This window comes from Myotis daubentonii, chromosome 5, assembly GCF_963259705.1.
Source record: "Myotis daubentonii chromosome 5, mMyoDau2.1, whole genome shotgun sequence".
Lineage (NCBI taxonomy): Eukaryota > Metazoa > Chordata > Mammalia > Chiroptera > Vespertilionidae > Myotis > Myotis daubentonii.
Window position 1 is genome coordinate 62,531,091 of NC_081844.1, and position 22,538 is coordinate 62,553,628.

Consider the following 22,538-nt stretch of genomic DNA (forward strand, 5'->3'; position numbering starts at 1 on the left):
TTGCTAAATGTGATTCAACTTGTACTCTGCATAATGTGTTTCTGTGACACTTCATAGTAATGAGATAATTACCATGGGTACAGTATTAGAGTATACATATTCTGATAAGTTGCAGCTGTAAGAAATCAGTAATGGACATTAATCATTCCATTTCATTCCTTACGAATCTCAGACTAGAAGTTAAGCTGCAGAGTTCCAACAAACCTAAAGGCGAATTTTATAGTCATCATTTCTGCCATTTAGATGAAGACTTTATGAATACAATAGACTCTCCCTAATTTAAACTAATGGGAGCAAACAGCTGCCTGAATTGAGAAAAATCTGAATTGAAGTCTAGTAGTAAATATATACTACATGCAATATATTTAAAAGTAACAACCGCAATTCAGAGTAGGCTATCAAACTGTTAGTAAATAAACATCCTGGGGGAACTACCTTAATTAATATAGGAGAAGAATTCATAATACTTGTATCAATTGTTTAGTTAAATTCGAGTCTCTTGAGTCCTTGAGTTCTTGAGATCTATTTCTGTCTTAAGTAGGTTGAGCATTCTCTTTATAATCTTTATTATACCTATTCTTTCGCATGGTAAGCTCCTTTTTTTGTACATAAGGATAAATATCAGGTTGGCCCTTAGCCAAGTTACAGCTAAAGGCAAAATTAGCAGGAATTGAATTAACTGGGTTTTACGACACAATACATATAAACAGCTATAGATAAAAAAACTTTTTCATGCTTTCAAATTTAGAAATTAGTTACATATTTTGAAAGGTAAGAGAAAACCTAAAATGCCAGTTGGTTTATCTTCCAGCTATATCTATATGCAACTAGAGAGATCATACAACTCTAGGGATTTTAGAAATTATTTTGTCCAGGTAAAAATGGAGGTAGTGAATAGTTGACTAACTTTCACGGTAGGCAAAGCTTGGTCAGGAGAGAAGTCATTCCAGGACTTAGGGCTCCTGACTTTGAGCCTAGGATTAGGCCCACAATTATCGGCCTCTTCTAAGTCAAACATGCAGTAATGAATGCCCAGGAAAGGTGGGCAGCTCCTACTTGTAACCTGGTCCAGCACCTAATGCACAAGCTAGCACATCCAGGCTCTTCATGTACTTCAAGGCCATTTAATCAAAACCATTCATGGTGGAGATGGAGAAGAGCCATGCACCATTCTATAAGTTAGTCAACTTGGCCAAATTGTAGTCACTGTTAGAATGGAAGCATCACTGTTGTCATTGTCTGACAAGTGTTATGCATAACAAAGATATTTTCCCATAGACACTTAACAAAATGAAAACGTGTAACAAGCTCTGAATTTCTTTGAAAGAAGGGGTCTTGTGCATCTTTCCCACCCTCCGCACCCTGCTTGGCACCTGACACCATGTAGACCGCCGTAAAGTAAAAAATTCTCTTAAATGAACCACGTAGTTTACACAGTTGGGTTTCTGTGTTTTTAAGATACTTGTGATTGCAATTTAGGTATGATTTTCCTTCCAAACTCACTAAAACCAAGAAACCTTTGCAGAAGACTGTAATGAACTCTTGCTCTCTGACTTCAAATGAGGATCTTAGTAACTCAGTGACGACCTGCCAAGTCCAGCTGTCCATCTGAGTTAATAGTGCCTTCCAGGGTGGTTTTGAAAGTGAGTCATTCATTTGAATCCAGAGTCCAAATAGAGACTCTGTTAGAGCTGGAACAAGCCTGGAGATCGGGTAGCCCGGCCCCCTCATTTTATAATTGAGGAAACGGGGTCCAGAGAGGTTAAGTAACTGCTGCCCAATCACATCATTAAGTTTGTTTAGTTGCTGTGCTTTAGTGAGATGGGGACAACGCCACATGCATATTTTTGCTTTTCAAGTTCCTGACATTTTCTGTTGTGTACACTCAGGGTATTTTTAAATACTGATAAGCATGTGAATGCAAACCTTATTTAGTCAAATCTGGCAGGGTGGGCTGTGCTCAGTGAAATCTATTACATTGCCTTGCTTGATTCCTTTATGTTCAGCTCTTTTTTTGATTTACGGTGTTTGATTGGACAAAGGGTAACAACATATTTATTGCAGTAAAAATCCTCTTTTCTTTTACATAATTAAAAAAGATCCCTCTAAAGTCATTTACTTTCACAAATAACACACACACAAAAATTAGTTTATCTTGAAACTGAGACCAAGGTGAAAAAAATTCTGTCCCAGGAGAGTTTTAGAGAGCCACAACCATGCAAAAATAGGCAGTTACAAGAAAATACTATGCAAACTTAACTATAGCATTATAATGGAAACTGCATAAATAATATCTGGATGGCTAGGTAAGAAAGATAAAACCACTGAAATACATGCTTCTGACTCTACATTGTTACAGTACATTTACAGTGCACCACAATTTGAACAGAACATTGGCAAACTCTGAACCTGTTCCTGGCACAGTGATTTATTGCATGGGGCAGGGGTCATGGGGCCCGAGCAGGAAATCCTGACCATCATTCCTTGTGCTTCCTCTGAATTGTGTTACTGCCCTAGACTCTCTGTGTGTCTCTCTGAGGTGGATTATCCCTGTAAAGTAACACATACTAAGCCTCAGGGAACAATAGTCATTATTCAGAGTCTCCTACATCATGACAGGCTCCTTCTGCCGACTCGGAGTTTTGCTTAGAGTCATCTCCAACTACACATCTTTGCTGATAGTTAAGGGGTAAGTGTGAAGTGTATTTTGAATTTTGGGTTAAAATTGAGAAACAAACACTTTTAAAAAATATACATTGTTGCCCTGGCTGGTGTGGGTCAATAGGGTAGAGCCTCATCCCGAGCACCAAAGGGTCACTGGTTTGATTCCCAGTCAGGGCACATACCCAGGTTGTGGGGTGAGTACAGAAGGCAACCAACTGGTGTTTCTCTCTCACATCCATGTTTTTTTCTCTCTCTCTTTTCTCTCCTCTCTCTCCCCAACCTTCTCCCTCTCTCTTTAGAATCAATGAAAAACGTATCTTTGGGTAAGGATTAACAACAAAAAATTAAAATTATATATAGTTAAGCTCTGGACCAAGTAGCAATTGTTGAGCTAACTTGCCTCAAGACCAAGTCTGTGTTGTATTGATTTATAAGTCAAGGATGGCTTTAGCTATTTGCTTAGTCAGCCATGCAGGAATGATAGTAGGTCATGTTATGGGCTGAATCGTGTCCTCCCCCAAAATGCCTGTGTTGAAGCCCTAACCCTCAGTACCTCAGGCCATGACTATATTTGGAGGTAGGCCTTTTAAGAGATGGTTAAGTTAAAATGAGGACACTAAGGTGGCCTTAATCCGATTTGACTGGTGTCCTTATAAAAAGAGAAAGTTTGGACACACATGAAGACACCAGGGATGCACCCACACCGAGGAAAAGCCATGTGAGGGCACAGAGAGGAGGCACCATCTGCAAGCCAAGGAGAGAAGCCTCAGGAGAAACCAGACATACAAGCACCTTGGTCATGGACTTCCAGCCTCCAGAACTGTGAGAAAATAAATGTCCATTGTTGTTTCAGCCACCCAGACTGCCGTGTTTTGTTATGGCAGCCGGAGCTGGCTAATACAGATCACCTCAAATATTTTACCTTTTGCAACCCATTTCTATCATTATCAAATCAGAAGTTAGCATTGCCAGTGACCATTATGCCTGTCTTGCCTCCCAGAGCCTCTGGATAAATCCAAACTTCTTCACATGGCAGACAAGCCCTTCAGGACCTATATAGCTCTCACTTCTCAGCGCTTCCCCCTTGCATTCTGGCTCAAGCCAGGGGCATTCACCTAGAAGCCACACTTTCTTCCTCCTCTGGCATCTTCACCTCAAGGTGAATACTGCAAGTCTCAGCTTACATACAGTCCCTGCAGGAGGCCTTACCTCATCTGGACTGTGCCATTCCTCCCCTTTGTGCTCCCACAGCACAGGCACCCTCGTCAGAGCTCACCTGCTGCTTCCCCTCAGCTCCGAAAGCTCTTGAGGTCAGAGACTGAATCTGATTCACTGGTGCATCCTTGGTGCTTGGTATAGAACCCGGCACACAGTTGATGTTCTGTTAGCTGAATCAAAGCATGAACACATTTGTGCAACATAGTCCTTCAAAAGAGTCATTGAGTGCCTCATCTGTGTAAGACACTGAGAGAGGACAGGGATACATTTCAACCAGATTAGTCTTCTTGGGCTGCCATGACAAAGTCACAGCCAGGGGAGTACTGTGAGGGGAGGCTTAAACAACAGAAGTGTGTATCCTCACAGTTCTGGAGACTAGAAAGCCAAGATCAAGGTGTCAACAGGGTTGGTTTCTTCTGAGACTGTAGTCCTTGGCTTGCAGATGGCTGTCTTCTCCCTGTGTCTTCACATCGTGTTCCCTCTGTGTGTCTGTGTCCTGATCTCCTCTTCTTATAAGGACACGAGTCAGATTATATTAGGGCCCAACCCCTAATGACCACATTTTATTTTAATAACTTATTTGAAGACCCTCTCCCCAAATAAAGTCACAAATAAAGTTACTGGGGATTAAAGCTTCAACATATGAGTTTGGAGAGGACATGATTAAGCCCACAATATTAGTTGTGAGCACTGGCTTCATCTTTAGCACCTTGAGGTACCCCTGGGGTGGCCGTAGACGACCACATTGCTGACTCCTTTGGAAAATTATTTGCCATAAAGGTTCGGTGGTAAACATACATCGTCAGGAAAGGGGCATTTTGAAGTTGATTGTTGTTTTCAGGGGTGGGAGTGCACTATTATATTAGGAATTCCACCCCTCCAAGAATAAAATCCTAGAGGGCTAAAATAATGAAAACATTTCAGAATATATGGTGATTGCCAACACTAACATCCTCACTGGAAAGTCCCGCTCTGAAATGGTCAGTATTTGGTTAACCTTGAGAAATTCTGTGGGCACGTGTCCAGTTCCCACCCAGGATGAAAACATCATCACTGCTCCTGGACTGTCCAGACGGGAGAGCTCTGTGGGACACCGTCAAGTCCTGTCTTCTGTGTTCTGGTTGGACAGAGAGGATTTAGCCTTCCTCGCCATAAAAGGCTGGGAAAGGGTCCACCCAGGCTCAGCCTTGGTCACTCCCTATGCATAATTGAAATCACTGCCCACAGAATTCAGGGTGAGGTTGTAGGGAAGAGGCTGTGTAAGTGACTCTGACTGTTGCTATAACAACAGGACCGTGGTCTAATTTCTTCTGAAAAATGAATTTCAGCTGGTAGGATGGAGCTGAGCAGCTTCTCCCCACAGATTAAAAGCTCTGCAACAGCCTCCCTAGCTCTTCTGTGTGTGGACCGAGTGCGTGGAGCCAGTTCAATCACATCCACGTTCATCTGAATGTGAGAACGTGCCTGTCTGTGTGTGGTCATCTTCACCCACCGGTGATTCATCCCGGAGAGGAAAATCCTCTAGTTCTGCCTTTCCCCTATTTGTGAACAAAGTTACTGAAGACATTGTAAATATGGCAGTCCCCTTGTTGGTGCAAGTCCCTTAGCTTCCAGCTTTGGGGTAAAAGCATGCTACTGTGGAATGGAGGTCTGGGAATCAGATGCCTTCTAGAAAGATGCTAGTCTATGTCCATATCCTATTTGCTCACTCACTAAGATGGTGAGAGAGAGAGAGAGAGAGAGAGAGAGAGAGAGAGAGAGAGAGAGGCGGAGGGAGAGAGGGAGAGAGGGAGAGAGAGAGAGAGGACTTCTTTTCCAGCAGGCAGCTCTTAGCTTTGCTTTATGCAAACTGCAACTCACAAGGCAGAGCAATGTCTGACCTCCTTGAGGGAAGCAAGAGGCTTTTTATAGACTGGGCCATCTTATTTCAATACTGTTGTTTGCCAAAGGGAGATAAACACGTGCTGGGATTTTATGCAAAAGCAGTGTCGGGCCTGGGCACTGGGCGCTCTGCCTCCCTGTGCGGGTGCAGGGCTTCCGGGCCATGGAGACGCTCCTGGAAGGGGCTGCCAACAGAAATGAGAATGTCTCGTTGAAAATCAGGGACGTTTTGAGTAAACAGTGAAATTAAAATATTCTTGATTCCTACCCAAGGGAGAGAAAAGTACTCAGCCTCCCTGAAGTGTCTCTCCCTCCCGCCTCCCTCCTCCCAGAAAATAAACAAATCGAAATCTGGAGCTTAGTTCCAACATGCCTGTTCTTTGGTGTGTGCGGTTGGTGTAAGTCTCCAGCTGTGAACGATGCAGATGAGATGTGATCTTCTCATTTGCCCTCTTCCTCCCTCTGGTTTTTCCCTCTTTCCTCACCCACCCCCTTCACCGTCATTTCTTTACAGCTCTAAATAAAATCCCATTAGGAATCTCGGGTTGTAATACAAGGTCGCGCTACAGGCGTGTTTGAATGGATAATGTATGCATGACTTTTAGTAAACGATATCAGGAGATATTCCTGAGGAAATTGTTTCTTCTTCTTAAAAATAAATAGAATGTAGCATGTCTGTGTGCTTATGGAGATGAAAAGGCAGAGCAGCTCAGGGTTCAGATGTTGGCATCTGAGGGCAACTGCAGAGCTCAGTGGAGCTTTTCCCACGGAGAGCTACCTGGCGCAGGGGGCTGCCACCCGGGTGCACGCAGCTGCCGCCTCCTGAAGCGTTCAAGGCTGCAGCTCTCATCACGCCTCAAACACATGCTAAATCTGCACAGTAACATCCTCCCTCATAGAGGAGCACGCCTTTCTGTGAATCAGGCAGATCTGACTCAAAGACATGAACACATCCTCCCAGACTGTCACGACGCAGGCGTGGAAAACACTTTTTCAGAATTTCTAAGCAAGGTTTGCTCACGTTTGATCAGGACAGGAGTTGGCAGGCACAGAACAGCAGAGTGGGTGAGAGCACGGAGTGAGAGGCAAGTGGGACTGAGGAGAGCTCTGCTCTAGGCTCTGGGACACACTCCTGTCCTCTCTGGTTATTGTGAGAATTAATCAAGGTAATACATGGAAAGCATTTAGCCTGATGCCTGGTACATGGTAAGTCCTCAGCCAATTAGAATCTTAAATGACATGAATGTCCTGAAATATTTAGTAAGCAGTGAATCAGATCCTCTGATAAAAACTTAGAAGTGCAGCACTTTCTACTGAACATTTTGTGAGATTTGAAAATCATATCGCCTTGGCATTTGCAGAAATAGCAGTCTCAGTTTTAATGAGTTCATAATTTGCTCAAACACTGATTTAAACTAACTGTACAGAGCTCATGAAAAACTTTACAACTTGAGATATAAAGAATCCACAGGATTCACATGGCCGAATATACAATTTATTCATTCATTCAGAGAAAGCCGCAGGCTTGTGTGAACATTTATGTATTTGGAAATATGGAGATTTGGAGAGACCTTGGAACCCACCAGTTGTGAATGTCAGCAGCCTCAAATGCTCTGCTGATGTTTGAGGATCCATTCTCAGTAGTTATTGTGCGTTTAACTGGTGCTGATTACATGTTTAAAAGTAACTGAAGAATCAAAGCATACCTGAGATTTCAGCCACACCCAAAAAGACTCAAAATGCTTTTAAAGGGGACCTTCCTCTGGTACCCACAGCTGGAGTTGGGTGAGCATCCATGCTCCCAACACTGAAGAGAGTGACAACCCTCCTGTATATTCCTGAGACTACTTGGGAATAGAGCTTTAAATCTGACTCTTAGCAAAAAGGAAAAGGATCATTGGTCATTTCTAAGAATAACCTCAGAGTCCTCCAGAATATTCTGAAGGGTCCTGTTCCCCTGGGCTGGGGGCTCACTGGTGCCCCTGCATTTCCTTGGGCCTCTGAAGCTGAGGTTTCAGATGCCCATTAGGAGGAGAGGCCCCTGTTCAGACGATCCTTTTCTTCCTGGAGCATTACAGAATGGAGATTTCTAACTGCTCAAGGCTGACAGACATCCCCTCCAGTGACCCAGATTGCTGCCCACTGACCAGGTTCGGAGAATCTGTGTTCTCGGATGATCAAAAGTAGAGGTTTTAAACTCTTGGCTCTCAGGGAACGAGTGTGTGTGTGTGTGTGTGTGTGTGTGTGTGTGTGTGTGTGTCCACATGAATTTTATTGTGTAGTAAAGTTCCTTCCTCTCAGACATAATGTTAGCAGTGTACAAGGCTGAGAAGGGAGACCTCAGGAGCTGTGATAGGTTCCTACAGTCTTGTGTGTCGCTCTATCCTTCACATAGATCTCCTTAAGACAAACATATTCAACTTTTGTCGGTCCATGTCTGACACAGGTTCACTTTCTGGGGTGGTCTTTGTTCTTGGGAATGAGTCCACCCCTCAGCACTAGCACACAGGCCATGGCACGCCCTCAGTTCATTGCATGAAAATGAAGGCAAGTGTATAACGTGGAAAGGGGAAATGTCTAGGACAGGGATGGGCAACCTTTTTGTGAGTGCGTGCCAAAACCAGCAAAATCTCTGACTCAAAATTCTTCTGCATGCCAACCCTAATTTTTTGAAAACATGTTACGCCTACTTGATATCTCTTAAGGTGTATGTATGTGAAGAACCTTGAAGAAATAATAAAATTCATTCGAGCGACAAAAACACAGTATATGATGATGAAAAATACATTTATTTTTTAATATATACATGTACACTGATAGTCCGACAGAAAACTTTATGACTCCATTTGATATTATCAGTGGGACTTTTGCTGCTACATCACTGATGACAGAGATTTTACATCAGGTTTATATTTCGTGACCTTCAGAGATATGCACGAGCTACTACTTTCATCCGTCAGGCTACTCCTATTACGAGACTTAACAGAATTCATCACTGAGAACAAAGATTCACAAGCGTATGTGGATGAAACCAAAACACTGGTCGGATCTAGGAAGGCAGGGGGAGTTAAGGCAGAAGCATAGAAATTGCTCTTCCTTTCTCGTTAATCCATGTCTATGGTCTTTAAGATAACTTGTTATGTAAAATTATTTATTTATCTAAGATGCACCTATACTGAATTTATCTGAAAAATAAGAAAGTCGATATTAAGAAAAAAATTGTAAATGGAAGATTATAAGAGAGGATTTCGCGTGCCAGCAAAAGTTACTGGTGTGCCATGTTTGGCACGTGTGCCAGGGGTTGCCCACCCCTGGTCTAGGATACTCCCTGCCCAGAGAAACCTAAAATACAAAAAATAAACATTGTCATGAAAAGTCTTGTAGACATCCAGCAAGCTTCTGCAGAATCCCAGGTCCTCTGAGGTTGGAAGCATCTCACCCCGAGTGTTGTTCCCTAGCCCTGTCTATGAGCTGTCCCAGAATGTCACTGGTGAACATTTTATATTGACATCAGGTTTGTGTGTGTATTTTAATCAAACCAATAACTTCAGAATGTCATAACTTGAACAGAATTATTAATCTAGTTCAGAATTCCTAAAAACTGGAGACCCTGGATCAAATCTGATAAGTGTCTTTAGATACCTGTGCATTTTACCTGTGTCCCAATCTGGGCCCCACTTTGGGCTCCTGAATCAGAAACTGTAGAAGTGAGACCAAGAAATCTGCATTTCTCACAGTAGCCCAGGTCACTTAAAGTTGGATAATCAGTGGTCCAGAAAATTGGACCACTTAATAACCCTCAAAAAATCCTTTCTAAGGGCTCTGAAATCTAGGAGACAACTCTGAAAATGCTCTGCACACTATTCATATTCTGCTAATTAAAATATCTAATGAGTATTCTGGGTCACTCATCAAATGCCTTAACTAAGCAAGTCGAATTTGCCTATGTGTTCCTGTGCTAGTTATCTGCTGGCAGAGTGAGGAGAGAATAACCATATGAAAATCGATTCAGTGAGTCATCTTCTGGTTTGACCAGAGCAGATCAAAATGACAAAAATGTTCTTTTTGAGCCTCGAAATTAGTTATAGCATCTGCAAACTGCGATTCCAGTTCATCTTTCAATATTAGGAAATAGCTGTGTCTCTAATAGTTAGTGAAGGGAGTTCACTCACATTTTTGGTTGGGGGTGGGGTGCTTTGGTGGATGAAAACTTGAAGTCTTTGTATGGAAGTTTAAAATTCAATTATGAAAATAACCAGCATTTTCAGTTCATGTAAGTGTCAAAACGTGTGACCTTAGCAATGTCACGTCAGGTCTCTGGGTTTCAGTCTCAGCCTCCCTTCCACGTTTCTCTTCGTATGTTCTCCGTTGTTCTCATCATAGTTTCCCTGAATCCTTACTGTCCTCAGAAATATTAAGGAGGGGACAGTCCACAAGCCATTTCCAGCACAAATAAATGTTACATTTAATCAGTTGCCACTAAAATACTATACAGGCCAACATTTTCAAGTGCCTGCTTTGAGGATCAATGACTTAAGCTCAGTGTGGTTACTTCAGAGATCTTTTTAGGGTTTATCTATTCCTACCATCCCATGAAGGAGAAAGAAAGCAGCTATAGGACAATATGTATTAGGATGACTTGGGATCACATGGAGGGTCCCCAAGATCAGGAGTTGTGGGGCGGGACCATCACAAGAGCCTACACTAAAGGAAATGTCTAAGCTGCCTCATGGAAGACAAAGGAAGTTAGTCAGATGAAGAAGTTGGATAAGAGTATAGCATATGCAAAGGCTCAGAAGAGAGAGAATAAACACTGTATGTGCTGAGAGCTGCAGATAATTAAGTATAACGAAGGTTTAGAGTCGACTGGTGTTGGAGGGCCAGTTGGGGAAAGAAGGTCAGAGGTGATCGCTAAGACAGGAAAGGTAAGCCGGGTCAAGTTGTGGAGGGCCTGTGCGCCAGACGTCCATGATGCTGAAGACATTGGACAGCTCCGAAGAGCTGCAGATGAGCAATGGGCTGGATCAGGCTCACATCTACTCAGAAAAGCACAGCCACATTGCAGAGAATGGGTTGGAGGGCAGGCGGGCCTGGCGCAGGGAGACTACTCAGGAGCTGCTGCAGAAATCAAGAGAGAAGTGATGATCTGAACTAAAGTAGTGTCATCGGGGGTGGAAGATGAGAATTTGAAATTTATTAATGATAAGAACAGACAGTTCTTGAGGTTTAATTGGGTGTGGGTGGTGGGGAGAGGGTGGAATCAAGGGTGGTTCCGGAAAACAGTCTGAGGGAGCATCAGACTGTTCGCATTGGAGTCAGTGCCACAGAAGAAGGTACGGCTGTGTTTCTTGGTCCTGGATGAGGGTGTAGTGTGGGCTGTGGAGTCAGACCAGGGTTACAAGGTAACACCTGTCTCGTAGAATCATCAGGAGTAGAAGACAAGGAATCTGATGGTTTACCCCGATATCTTCCATCCTAAAGTAGTCATTAATAGCAGTGTCATCATCTTTATTCCCAAGCTCTGTGAACATGCCCAATTTCATGCAAAATCAGGACAAGGCATAAGAGGTGTGGGCTTTGGGGAGGGAAGGAAATTGGGTGTGTGTGTGTGTTTAACTTACTAGCACTGCTAAAAGTCTAAAGAAAGAAAGAATATCTTTTTTTGTGGACATACTGACCCTGAGAATCTCAGGGAATAGGGTTCCTCTATGTCAGCAGGGGCTGTAATCTTAGCCCTGTTCCTCCTTGTTATGGGTGTCATCCACCCTCCCCATCCCACCTCCTCCAAAGCTCTGCCCCTTTCCCTGTAGAGCCTGCAGGACCCGCACATGACCAACCCCAAAGGTTTGCTGTGAAAACTAAATATGGTCCTTTGTGAAAGGGCTGTATAACCCCAAGGGCACAGCTATTCTTGTTACTACTGGTCTGGGTATCATCTCTCTCTCTCTCTCTCTCTCTCTCTCTCTCTCTCTCTCTCTCCCTCCCTCCCTCTCTGTCTTTCTCTCTCTCTGCTCCTACATACACACACCCCACAGTTTCACAGAAACACACACCATTGAGCTACAGCGTGTAGACCAGAGACTGGTGCTGGAGCCAGTGTGAGGCAGGAGTTGTTTCCTTCAGAGTCACTGACAGGTGATAGTGGCCCATAGTGTCACTGGCATGGGGTGAACAGTGTGCTTCAGCTCCTGGCACCACAGCATCCCTTAATGGGAGAAAACACTTAGAATAATAGTAACCCAGGAGCAAGGAAGCTTATGCTCAATAAAAAGTTCCTGTGATTTTTCCACGGGGGCACAAATCATAGCATTGGAAGGCAGAAGAGCGAGAGACTCTCTAAGACAAGGATGTTTGGGATGAGACTGATACCTGGGTCCTGGAGAGGTGGGGAAGTCACAAGGACATTTCCTCATGTAGTCAGCCATTCTCTCTCTCTCTCTCTCTCTCTCTCTTTCTCTCTCTCTCTCTCTCTCTCTCTCTCTCTCTCTCTCTCTCTCTCTCCCCCTCTCTCTTAATTGATTTCAGAATGGAAGGGAGAGGGAGAGAGATAGAAACATCAATGATGAGAGAGAAGCATTGGTCGGTTGCCTCCTGCACCCACCCCCCTACTGAGGATTGAGCCCACAACCCAGGCATGTGCCCTTGACCAGAATTGAACCCAGGACCCTTCAGTCCACAGGCCGATGCTCTATCCACTGAGCCAAACCAGCTAGGGCTAGTCAGCCATTCTCATGCTCACTGAGCAGAGAGCTTGTGAGTTAGTCTTCCAAAGCACCCAGGTTCTATCCCTTTCTGCCCACTCTCCTTCTCCTTCCCCGGAGGCGTGAGGAGAGAATCAGACTCTCAGACCACCTTTCCATATAGCAGCGGGTGCTGAGACAGTGGGGATGCTATTTGGGACACAACTAAACAAAATATAAAAACCACAACATAGCTTCAGTGTCTTCAGTGGTGTCTTTTGTATATTCGTAAACGCTGACGCATGTAGTATATGTCAAGATTTGGGTTTAAAGGGGCCAGCAGGAGAGAACTTGAGGCTTTCAAGGACAAAGAAATTCTTAGCATTCACTCAGGTTGAATGCTGGAAATCTATTTGATTTGAACCTCAACAACCTGGAGCTGTTTTACAATCTAGGACACGAATGCATTAGCACTTGGACGTGGGCTTGAATTGCAAATTTGATTTTTGTTGTTCACATTTTAAAAGGTTCACCAGATGCTTGGAAAACATTAGGGTTTTGCGGGCTAGCGAACAGAAATACTGTCATTCTACCTATCTGTGTCTTAGAGATCCAGAAAGTAATCTCTCCCAGTTGCAGTTGTGGCTATTAGTATCAGTGAATTTTAAAAATAATAATAGCTAAGGTTTAATGGGTGCTCACTGGACTCCAGGCACGAAGCTAGGTGCTTTCCATATTTCATTTAAGTTCAGCTTCAGGGTAACTCTATGAGCTACCTATTACTCACCCATTTTGCAGATAAGGAAACCAAGGCTTAGGAGAGGTTCCATGTTGTCCAGGATTCATTCATTCAACATGTGTTTATCAAGTTTCTACTGTGAGCTGCTGGGGACTCAGTAGTGAACAAAACAGGGAAGTTCCTACCCTCATATAACTCAATATCTAATGGTGGGTATCACAGCTAACAGTTATTAAGTTCCAGGACACAGGTATATGTTTTAACTCTTAAGTGAGGGCCGTGGGTTTGAATCCAGGCATTCTGACTCCAAAGCCTGTGCTCCTGTGTCTGTGTTACTGCCCTTCACGGCTTCACCCACATAGGCCCGCTCTGCTGGTAAGAGGTGAAACTTGTGATTCCCAACCAGACCTGCCCTTGTCCATGGTTTTGACTGCCACTGTTCTACTGAGGAACAAACAGAGTGTTTGTCTTTATTTTCTCCATCCTGCCCCATCCACTCTGTGGCCCTACAACAGAATGGTGGGCCCTGACTTTCTAAAGTAAAGTCAGGTTCATCTTTAAGACAAGAGCTTATTTGTTTTAAGGCGAACATCTCTTCAGGAGGTTTCCCAGGGCCCCGAATTGTTTCCTTCAGGCCCTGAGGCTGTGATATTTGAACTTGCCACTCTGTGTTGGAGCTACATTCAAGTATCTGCCACACCTATGATCAGAACCACAGTCTCCTGGTTTGTTCAATAAATCACGTCATTTTATAACAGTGTCTACCTAATATGAAGGCTTGACCCAATATCTTCTTTGAAGTTAAATTCCAGTGCGTCCCCATTCAGGCTTTGTTTTTAGCAATTCAGGGGCTTTTACTAAGTGAGCGCAGACAGTGTTTGGTGTTGTGATTAAAAATATAAGATTTAGGAACAAGGGCTGGACTGGATTTTCACCCAAGGACCTTTTCTGTTTGCTTTTAACATGGATTTCTCTACTTATGGGAGAACAGCAATAAAGTGGCACTTCTTAGAATCCCTACATCATCTCCAGACGGGTTTTATTTCACACGGGGCTCCTCTGGAGCCTGGTCAGTTCCACGTGTGAGTGCCTAGTGCAGGGTCCGAGGGAATCCTGCTCCTTTCTTCCCTGGAGGACTGCTCCTCCTGCCCTCCCCATGCATTCTGCCTTCTACCCTCGACTCTGTGAAGCTACAAAACCCCAGCTAACCCCATATTCTCTTCCTTTTGTCACCCATTGAATATTTGTCCAGTACTTACTTTCTGCCAAGTGCTTTTACCACAAATCCTACACACTTACCTTTTCTGGCAGAAAGGAAGGGGGCAGACAGATGAATTAGATTTATGGCTTATAAATTCATAGAATTAGCAAGACTTTTCTTAATTTGACTTAAATGAGTCCAGTTAAGTAGGCACAACACACTCCAAAGTATGAGATCCCATTCTTGGGGATGCAGAATCTCAAAGCCAGGCATTCCTTATGGTCAATGGGACAGCCTTCCTACTCTGATTTAAGCTCACCTCTTTTAGCCTCTATGAATTGCACAACAGAATCATTCGCTCAATTTGCCATTATTTGTTAACCACTGCACTGAACTTGAACACAAGGTGCAGCCCCACCAGACACAGTGATCAAGTCAGCTATAGTCACACCTTCCTGCAGCGCACTAAACAGACACTTACATAATTGCCCCAAAGTATAGTAGGACCTATGATGGGGAAGTAGAGATTGCTTGGAAAGACTTACTCCAGCATACCCAACCTAGTATAGGTGAGTCAAAGAAGACCGTGGGGAATGGATATAAGAGAAGATTTCTTAAAGTAAGTGAAGTCTAAAATACAACCAGAAAGATGAGCAGCTGTTAACCTGGGAAGGGAGGGTGGAGGGGAAGCAGTATATTCCAAGAAAAGAAAACAAAATGTGCAAAGTCCTGGAAGCAGAGCAAAGCTTGGCACACTTAAGAAACTGAAGTTTCAGGAGAATTTATAGAACATGTCCGGAAGGTGATGGGGAGGTGATGCTGAGCTGAGAAGGAAGAAGATGTGCCTGGAATGATGACCAAAAGAGCCAGGTGAAGTAGGTTCAGTTTGGATTTTAGTCTAAAGACAATGGAAATCACTACAAGGTTATAAGCAAGAAGGGCGATATGTTTTGTTTTGTTTTGTTTGTTGTTTTTTCTTTTTTGGTTTTGTTGGAAAATGTGGCAATGCAGTGAATAAAAAAATTGATAGAAAGCAAAGCAATGCATAAAAGAATAGGTGAAAGAGTAAATGGATGGATGAACGCAGCCAAGACATGGAGATCAGTTAGGAGACTGTTGCAACAGTGTAGCAAGAGGTAATGGTATCCTGGCCAAGGATAGTAGCAGTGAGGTTGGAGATGAGTCGGTGTATTAGAGTAATAGTTTGGATGCAGAATCCATAGGACTTAGTGATTGATGATGTGAGGTGTTTCAAGAAGAATGCTCACATTTCTGATTTGGGTAACTGGGTAGTACTGAGATGAGGACCAGGTTTGAGTAGGAAAAGATAATCAGCTCAGTGTTGAGACATGTTGAGTTGTAGATGCCCAAGAAACATCTGGTAAGAAAGCATTGGAGTTAGTGGAGCTCAGCAGAGAAGGGAGGGCTGGGTGTGTTGTTATGAGGTCACTAGACTAGAGAAGTTAGTTGAAGCTGTTGTGATGGGTGAAATCATCTAGGCTAGGGTGTAGGATGGGTAGGGGGGAAAAGCTTAAGATCAAACAATGAAGAATTCTATCATTTAAGGGAAAGAAAGAAGAATACATAGGGAGCTGAGGAAGAGCAGGCGGTGAGACAGGAGGAAATCCAAGAAAGCATGAGAGCATGGGAACCAAAGGAGGCATGCCCTTAGGCAGACTGGGCTACTGCATCACCCGGTGCTGGGAGGTCTTGGAAAATAAGAGCTCAGAGGAAGTGTGGGGTTATGTTAACCGTTCATCTTCATTTCTACACTCTTTAGTAAATGTGTTAAATTTTCTCTTCTTAGAGGCTTTTTATTGTTCTTTAAAAATATTGTTTATTTAATTCCTTAATGTTCTCAATGAAGAGATGACACAAATTTAAGTAAGTGTTAACATCTTCCTCAAGTGTAGTACATTTTGGTCCAAGTGTCACATTTAGCATTCAGTTGAAAATAGTAATAGATGATTCTCACTCTCCAATCTTTAGTTTGTTTTCTGTCTCTTAGCTTTGTGGGCTCTGCTTCTTAGAAGTTAGTGGACAGCAATACATTTCAGCACACAGAAAGAGTAAACTATGAGCTAGAGATTTAATCATTCTCTTTCCTATTTCTTTTCCAGCTCCAGGAGACTGTGAAAAGGAAGTTGGAAGGAGCCCGATCACCACTTAATGGAGACCAGCAGAATGGTGCTTGCGATGGGAGTTTTTCTCCAACCAGCAAGCGAATACGCAAGGACATTCCCACCGGGATGGAAGCCATCAACAGTTTGCCCAACAACATGCCACTGCCTTCAGCTTCTCCTCTGCACCAACTTGACCTGAAGCCTTCTTTGCCCTTGCAAAATAGCGGGGCTCACACTCCTGGGCTCCTAGAAGACCTAAGTAAGAATGGCAGGCTCCCGGAGATTAAGCTGCAGCCTGTTAATGGTTGCAGTGACCTGGAAGATAGCTTCGCCATCTTGCAGAACAAGGACCTCAAACAAGAACCTCTAGACGACCCTACCTGCATAGACACGTCAGAAACATCTCTTTCAAATCAGAACAAGCTGTTCTCAGATATTAACCTGAATGACCAGGAGTGGCAAGAATTAATCGATGAGCTGGCCAACACGGTTCCTGAGGATGACATACAGGACCTGTTCAATGAAGACTTTGAAGAGAAGAAGGAGCCAGAATTCTCGCAGCCAGCGACAGAGACCCCTCTCTCCCAGGAGAGTGTGAGCGTGAAGAGCGACCCCTCTCACTCTCCTTTTACACATATCTCCATGGGCTCTCCCCAGACAAGGCCTTCTTCCGGTCCTCCCTTTTCCACCGTCTCCACGGCCACCAGTTTACCTTCTGTTGCCAACACTCCTGCAGCTCCGAACCCCGCCAGCTCCCCAGCAAACTGTGCGGTCCAGTCCCCGCCAACTCCAAACCCAGCCCACACCCCGGGCCAAGCTCCACCTCGGCCTGGCAATGGTTATCTCCTCAATCCAGCAGCAGTGCCGGTAGCTGGCTCGGGGTCAGGCCCGGGGGCTGTGCCCAGCTCCGACATGTCTCCAGCGGAGCAGCTCAAACAGATGGCAGCGCAGCAACAGCAGAGGGCCAAGCTCATGCAGCAGCAGCAGCAGCAGCAGCAGCACCCAAACCAGACTTCCAGCTGGTCCCCGTTGGGGCCTCCATCCAGTCCATACGGCGCAGCTTTCACTGCAGAAAAACCAAATAGCCCCATGATGTACCCCCAAGCCTTTAACAACCAAAACCCCATAGTGCCTCCGATGGCAAACAACCTGCAGAAGACGACAATGAATAACTACCTCCCGCAGAATCACATGAACATGATCAATCAGCAGCCAAATAACTTGGGTACAAACTCCTTAAACAAACAGCACAACCTTCTCTCTTACGGCAACACTAAGCCTTTGACCCATTTCAATGCGGACTTGAGTCAGAGAATGACGCCACCCATGGCCAATCCCAACAAAAGCCCCCTGATGCCCTACATCCAGCAGCAGCCGCCGCCGCAGCAGCCGCAGCTCCAGGCTCCCAGGGCGCACCTGAGTGAGGACCAGAAACGCATGCTTCTCATGAAGCAGAAAGGAGTGATGAACCAGCCCCTGGCGTACGCGGCACTGCCCTCCCACGGTCAGGTAGGTGGGAAAGTGATGCCCCCCTTGCGCCGTGCGGTTGTGCATTTCAGACTGTCCACGTGGGATGCTTTGGCACCAGCAGGGTTTAATTGCCTATGGAGATGCGTCCTACACATCCTCATGGGGTTGTCAGGTTTGGGTTTGGGGTTTTTTTCCTTCCTTTTCTCTAAGAGATGGAAAAGGTTAGCCCGATTAACTTGCCTGTAGTTGAATGCCTGGGAATCAAAAAAGTTTGATTCCCAGTGGCAGATAAGAAGTGAAAAATTACATAAGGTCCTCACTCTGAGGGAGACAGTGCTGTAGCAGTCCCAGGGCCAGAACTGGTCTCCTTATCTCCCAGGTCTTTCGGTTTTACACTCGGCCTTGAGAAGGCCAGAGCCTTTGGGGATCTCTGCAACGCTTTGATGAAGCCCTCAACAGCCTTTGCCGAGCTTTCGGAGTTGTGAATCCTGGACATTTGGGTTCTTGATGTTCAAATCTGAGAGAGTTTACTGTATTTTCAGAGTGTCCTGCAGGATAGATTTTTGTAGGATTTGTCGCTGAACTAAGGCAGTTAGAAGCTGCTTCAAGCTTGTGACTTGAGTGCAGTCAAACCTCTCCAGTTTATTCAGCTCTAATTCAGGGAAATTCAGTGGTGCCTGTACCATGGAAAAATGAGTGTCAGCCAATGGGGAGTGAGTACTCATTGATAAGCATTCACCTCCTCATCCTGACCACTGTGGCAACAGGCAAAGCTCCGTCCATGTACCACTTCCTCTACCTTGAAGGAGAGGAGAATGGGGAAGTGCATTGTTCTACTGCCCTTCTCCATACAGGGGTGAATTCATGAGCTGCCACTGTACTGCCTACTGCTGTTTTGTGCCCTAGTCCTTGCAGGATGCCAATGTTTGCATTGCAATTGGAGGTTTTGCAGGAAAGTCTTTGCTTTAGGGGCATGTGCATACAGGTTCTAACTAGTGCTCAGATATGTATCCACAGTTGGATGCATCAGAAGTAATGCAGGCAGCTCTTGCATCACTAGGCAACTGCTTGCCTCTTCTATCTCCTGGTGTGACCCCCTCCCGCCTCATATCCACCCAACCCCCCTGAACTTGATGGAGGCCACAGAGCTGGCAGTGGTGCTGGCCTGCAGAGACAGGCCTGAGCTCTGTGGCTTGGTTCCTGTCCTTCACAGCCTTCCAATCCCAAAACCTCACAGTGGTTTCTTGTCTGCACATGCCGGCCAGCTCTAAAGAAATTCTGTCTGGAGAAATAAAAATGTAGCTTGGTTTATGTCAACTGCAATCAGTCGAGGGTAGGAAAGCATCATTGATATGTGAACTGTTACGTATTATTTTGGTATATATATATACACACACACACATATACACACACACATATAAATATATATATATATATATATATATATATATATATATATATATATACACACACACACACACACACACCATTGGAAAGGTGTGACATTTTATACACTTCAGAATTAAGTTCTGAAGCAGGCAAAAATATAGGCAGTTCACAGGGATGTTTGTTGTAGCCCAGGCATATCTGAGGTTTATGAGATCACAAGCTGTCAGAATGGTCTCGTCTTCATCTTAATGCAAATTCTGCCAGCTACAGTAAAATATCTCCTCCGAGCCAGACCAAAGATGATTAATTCTAATCCCCAGGCTCTGCAGACATGTGGGTGCAGTGTGAGCCCATCCTCACCACCACCACCACCACCACCACCACCACCACCCTCCCAACTGACTATCTTTTGAAATTTGCTAACTTGGGATGAAGTTTTTGTCTTTGCTGGGACATGAATTTTAAAGGTGCTTATTTCAGGTCCTTATGCTTGCCTCACTATGAGTAACTGAGGCCTTAAGCTACAGAGCTCATGTTTGGAAAGAGCTCCGTCAGGTGAAGAAATGAAGGTGATGGTTTTCTGGACTAAATCTATGGGCTTGTCCTCTGGTCCTGCCATCTCACGAGGTACTTTCAGGGTGGACAGGATCTGCGTTATTGAGGCCTCATTAGAATAATCACTTCTTAACCTCATACAGAGCCATCAAGCAAAAGCAGGCTTTTTAATGAAATATTAACTCACCACTGTTTGAAACAAGCTTCAAAATACACATATAAACATGTGAATATCCTTCTGCAAACATACCAGTTATTTCATGCTTTTATCTGATTGTGGAGCAGTATTTACATAGCTCTCAGAATCGTTAATTTGCACTCTATGCGAGTACATGGCACAAAGACATGCACGCATTACAGGCAAGACATAAAATGTAATTATACATAGGTGTAGTTCAAATTTGTTTTCTGCTGTTGCTAAAATTCACTTTATTCTTTGTTGGCCACAAGGACCATGCGCAACACTTAGTTTTAATGAATGACTTGAGCACCAAAGCCACTAACACTAGAACATTGATTTCAACATAATTATTTTATAAAGATGTTTACTTATTTGGGACATTTGCAGAAAATGCAATTCCTCTCAGAAATGAACAGAAATTCACTCAGTTCCTAGACATTTCAAAAAAGATGGAACCAAAACTAGAAAGCGCCCAAAAACAACTTTTTTCAAAATTGAGCAAAGATTTATGTACAAAGATTATGTGCTAAGAGTGTTAATTACAATAGTGGAAAATTGTGACCAAAATAAGAATTTTGGAAAAATAATGGACATGAAAATCATGATATTGACTGATTATCATGATATTGACTGATTATCATTGACTGATGCTCATAGGAAAAGTGAAGCAGATTGATCATACAGTAGCTTGTATGTTGCAATCCAGATTGTGTTTTTCATACATATAGAAAAATACTGAATAACTAAAATATTAAGAATGGTATAGTTGGTTGGTAAAATTATGAGTGATTACTGTTTTCCCTTCATAATTTACCAAGTTTTCTGTCATACATGTATGTTAATTCTACCATTAGGGAAGATAGTTTTTAAGGAAGGGAAATCCCCTATTTTAAAAAAAGCTTATACTATGCTAATTATTTTTTAAAACTTTCTTATTTTCCCAATTTGCCAGTTGAAGTGAGATGGGGCCATTATTTTCCACTCATTTACATATAGTATTAGTTATGGATCCCTGCTTTAGCAGATAGATAGTTCCAAACCGTTCTCCTCACACTCACTCTTCTTTTCTTTCCTCTCTTCACCTTCTCTCTCACTCCTATCACCTGCTCTGAATTCTTATAAAATCTCAGCTAAGATAGCGACAATGAAAGTATCAGTGAAACTGCCACCATTATGAAATTTCAAGTCTTCTCTGGGTTATGTTTTCGTATTAATTCTTTAATCATTTCTCCTTTCCCTTTTTCTCGTATTGTACTTTCTGGGCTGCTCTCTAATATTTAAAATATGTGATTCTGTGATGAAATAACCATAACTTACTTTGGCCAAGTCTATCTGTTACTTTTTCCTAATTTTTTTCTTTCTCTAGAACAGCCTCTCCTCTCTCTCTCTCTCTCTCTCTCTCTCTCTCTCTCTCTCTCTCTCTCCCTCCCTCCTTCCCTCCCTCCCTCCCTCCCTCCTGATTTTACAACGTTTTGCATAGTACCTGACACTGCATCTTAAACATAAGGATGATAATAAATCATTACACATGGTGATTATCGTTGTTCGGAACCAAAGTGTGTTTGCAGTGGAGTCTCAGCTCCAGTGGAGAGAGCATTAGCACAAATAACACAGAGCTGCCTTTGAGATCAAACAGAAGAACTGGAAAGGCAAGTCTGAAAGGGCTCCTTTGATAGCAGGTGGTAATCTTGAACCAGTGGAACAACAGTGAGATTGCGGGAAAGGCAAACCCGGTCTCTGTGTCTGACAAACAGAAACAGTGGAGCAGCTCTGAAAGGAGGGGCCAGGCGAGTTACAGGCACTCAGAGCCCAGGAATGCCTTTCACACGGAACAGCGGAAAGGGAGTCCTTTCCAAGGTGTGATGTTCATTTTTAGTAGTTGCCACCAGAGGACTAGAGAATAGGATGACTATGCTTCTTTATTAATACTTTGCATGCTGTTTGCAGTATATGACTGTGTATATCAGAATGAGTACATGTGTTCTCATGTTTTATAGAAAGTTTTTACTTTTCCATTTTATTTTACCAAAATTTGTTGGGCACCATGTGAGGTGTCTTCATTGTAAGATTTTTAACCATGAAATCTCCAAAAAAAGAACAGAGCTCCAGTATTAACAGCCATCATAGGAATCCCTTTGAAGATACATTGTCCTTAACTTTAACAACTTGGAGTCCTTTTTTTCGTTTCCTTAGTGTGTGTGTGTGTGTGTGTGTGTGTGTGTGTGTGTGTGTGTGTGATTATTTTATCCAAATAATATATGACATAGCTCAGAAAGTCAAATAGGCCAGAAGGCTTGTAATGAGGAGGAGCAGCTTCATCCTCTTCATTCTTTATTTCTGCTTCCCAAGGTGACCACTTCAATTCATTAAGTCATTTTCTCTCATTTATTCCATAGACTGCTGTTTCTCAATATGTCAGTTATTTGATTCTATAAAA

The 22,538-nt window shown here is 43.5% G+C and overlaps 1 protein-coding gene across 2 annotated transcripts in view; it reads left to right on the forward strand.

The window, feature by feature from the left end:
* Positions 1-22,538, forward strand: part of MAML3 (mastermind like transcriptional coactivator 3) — a 389,550-nt gene that overhangs the window by 214,264 nt on the left and 152,748 nt on the right. For both annotated transcript variants that reach the window (XM_059697995.1, XM_059697996.1), the window contains exon 2: positions 16,504-18,015. In XM_059697995.1, coding sequence (XP_059553978.1) covers positions 16,504-18,015 — 1,512 coding nt within the window. The remainder of the gene's footprint in view (positions 1-16,503; positions 18,016-22,538) is intronic.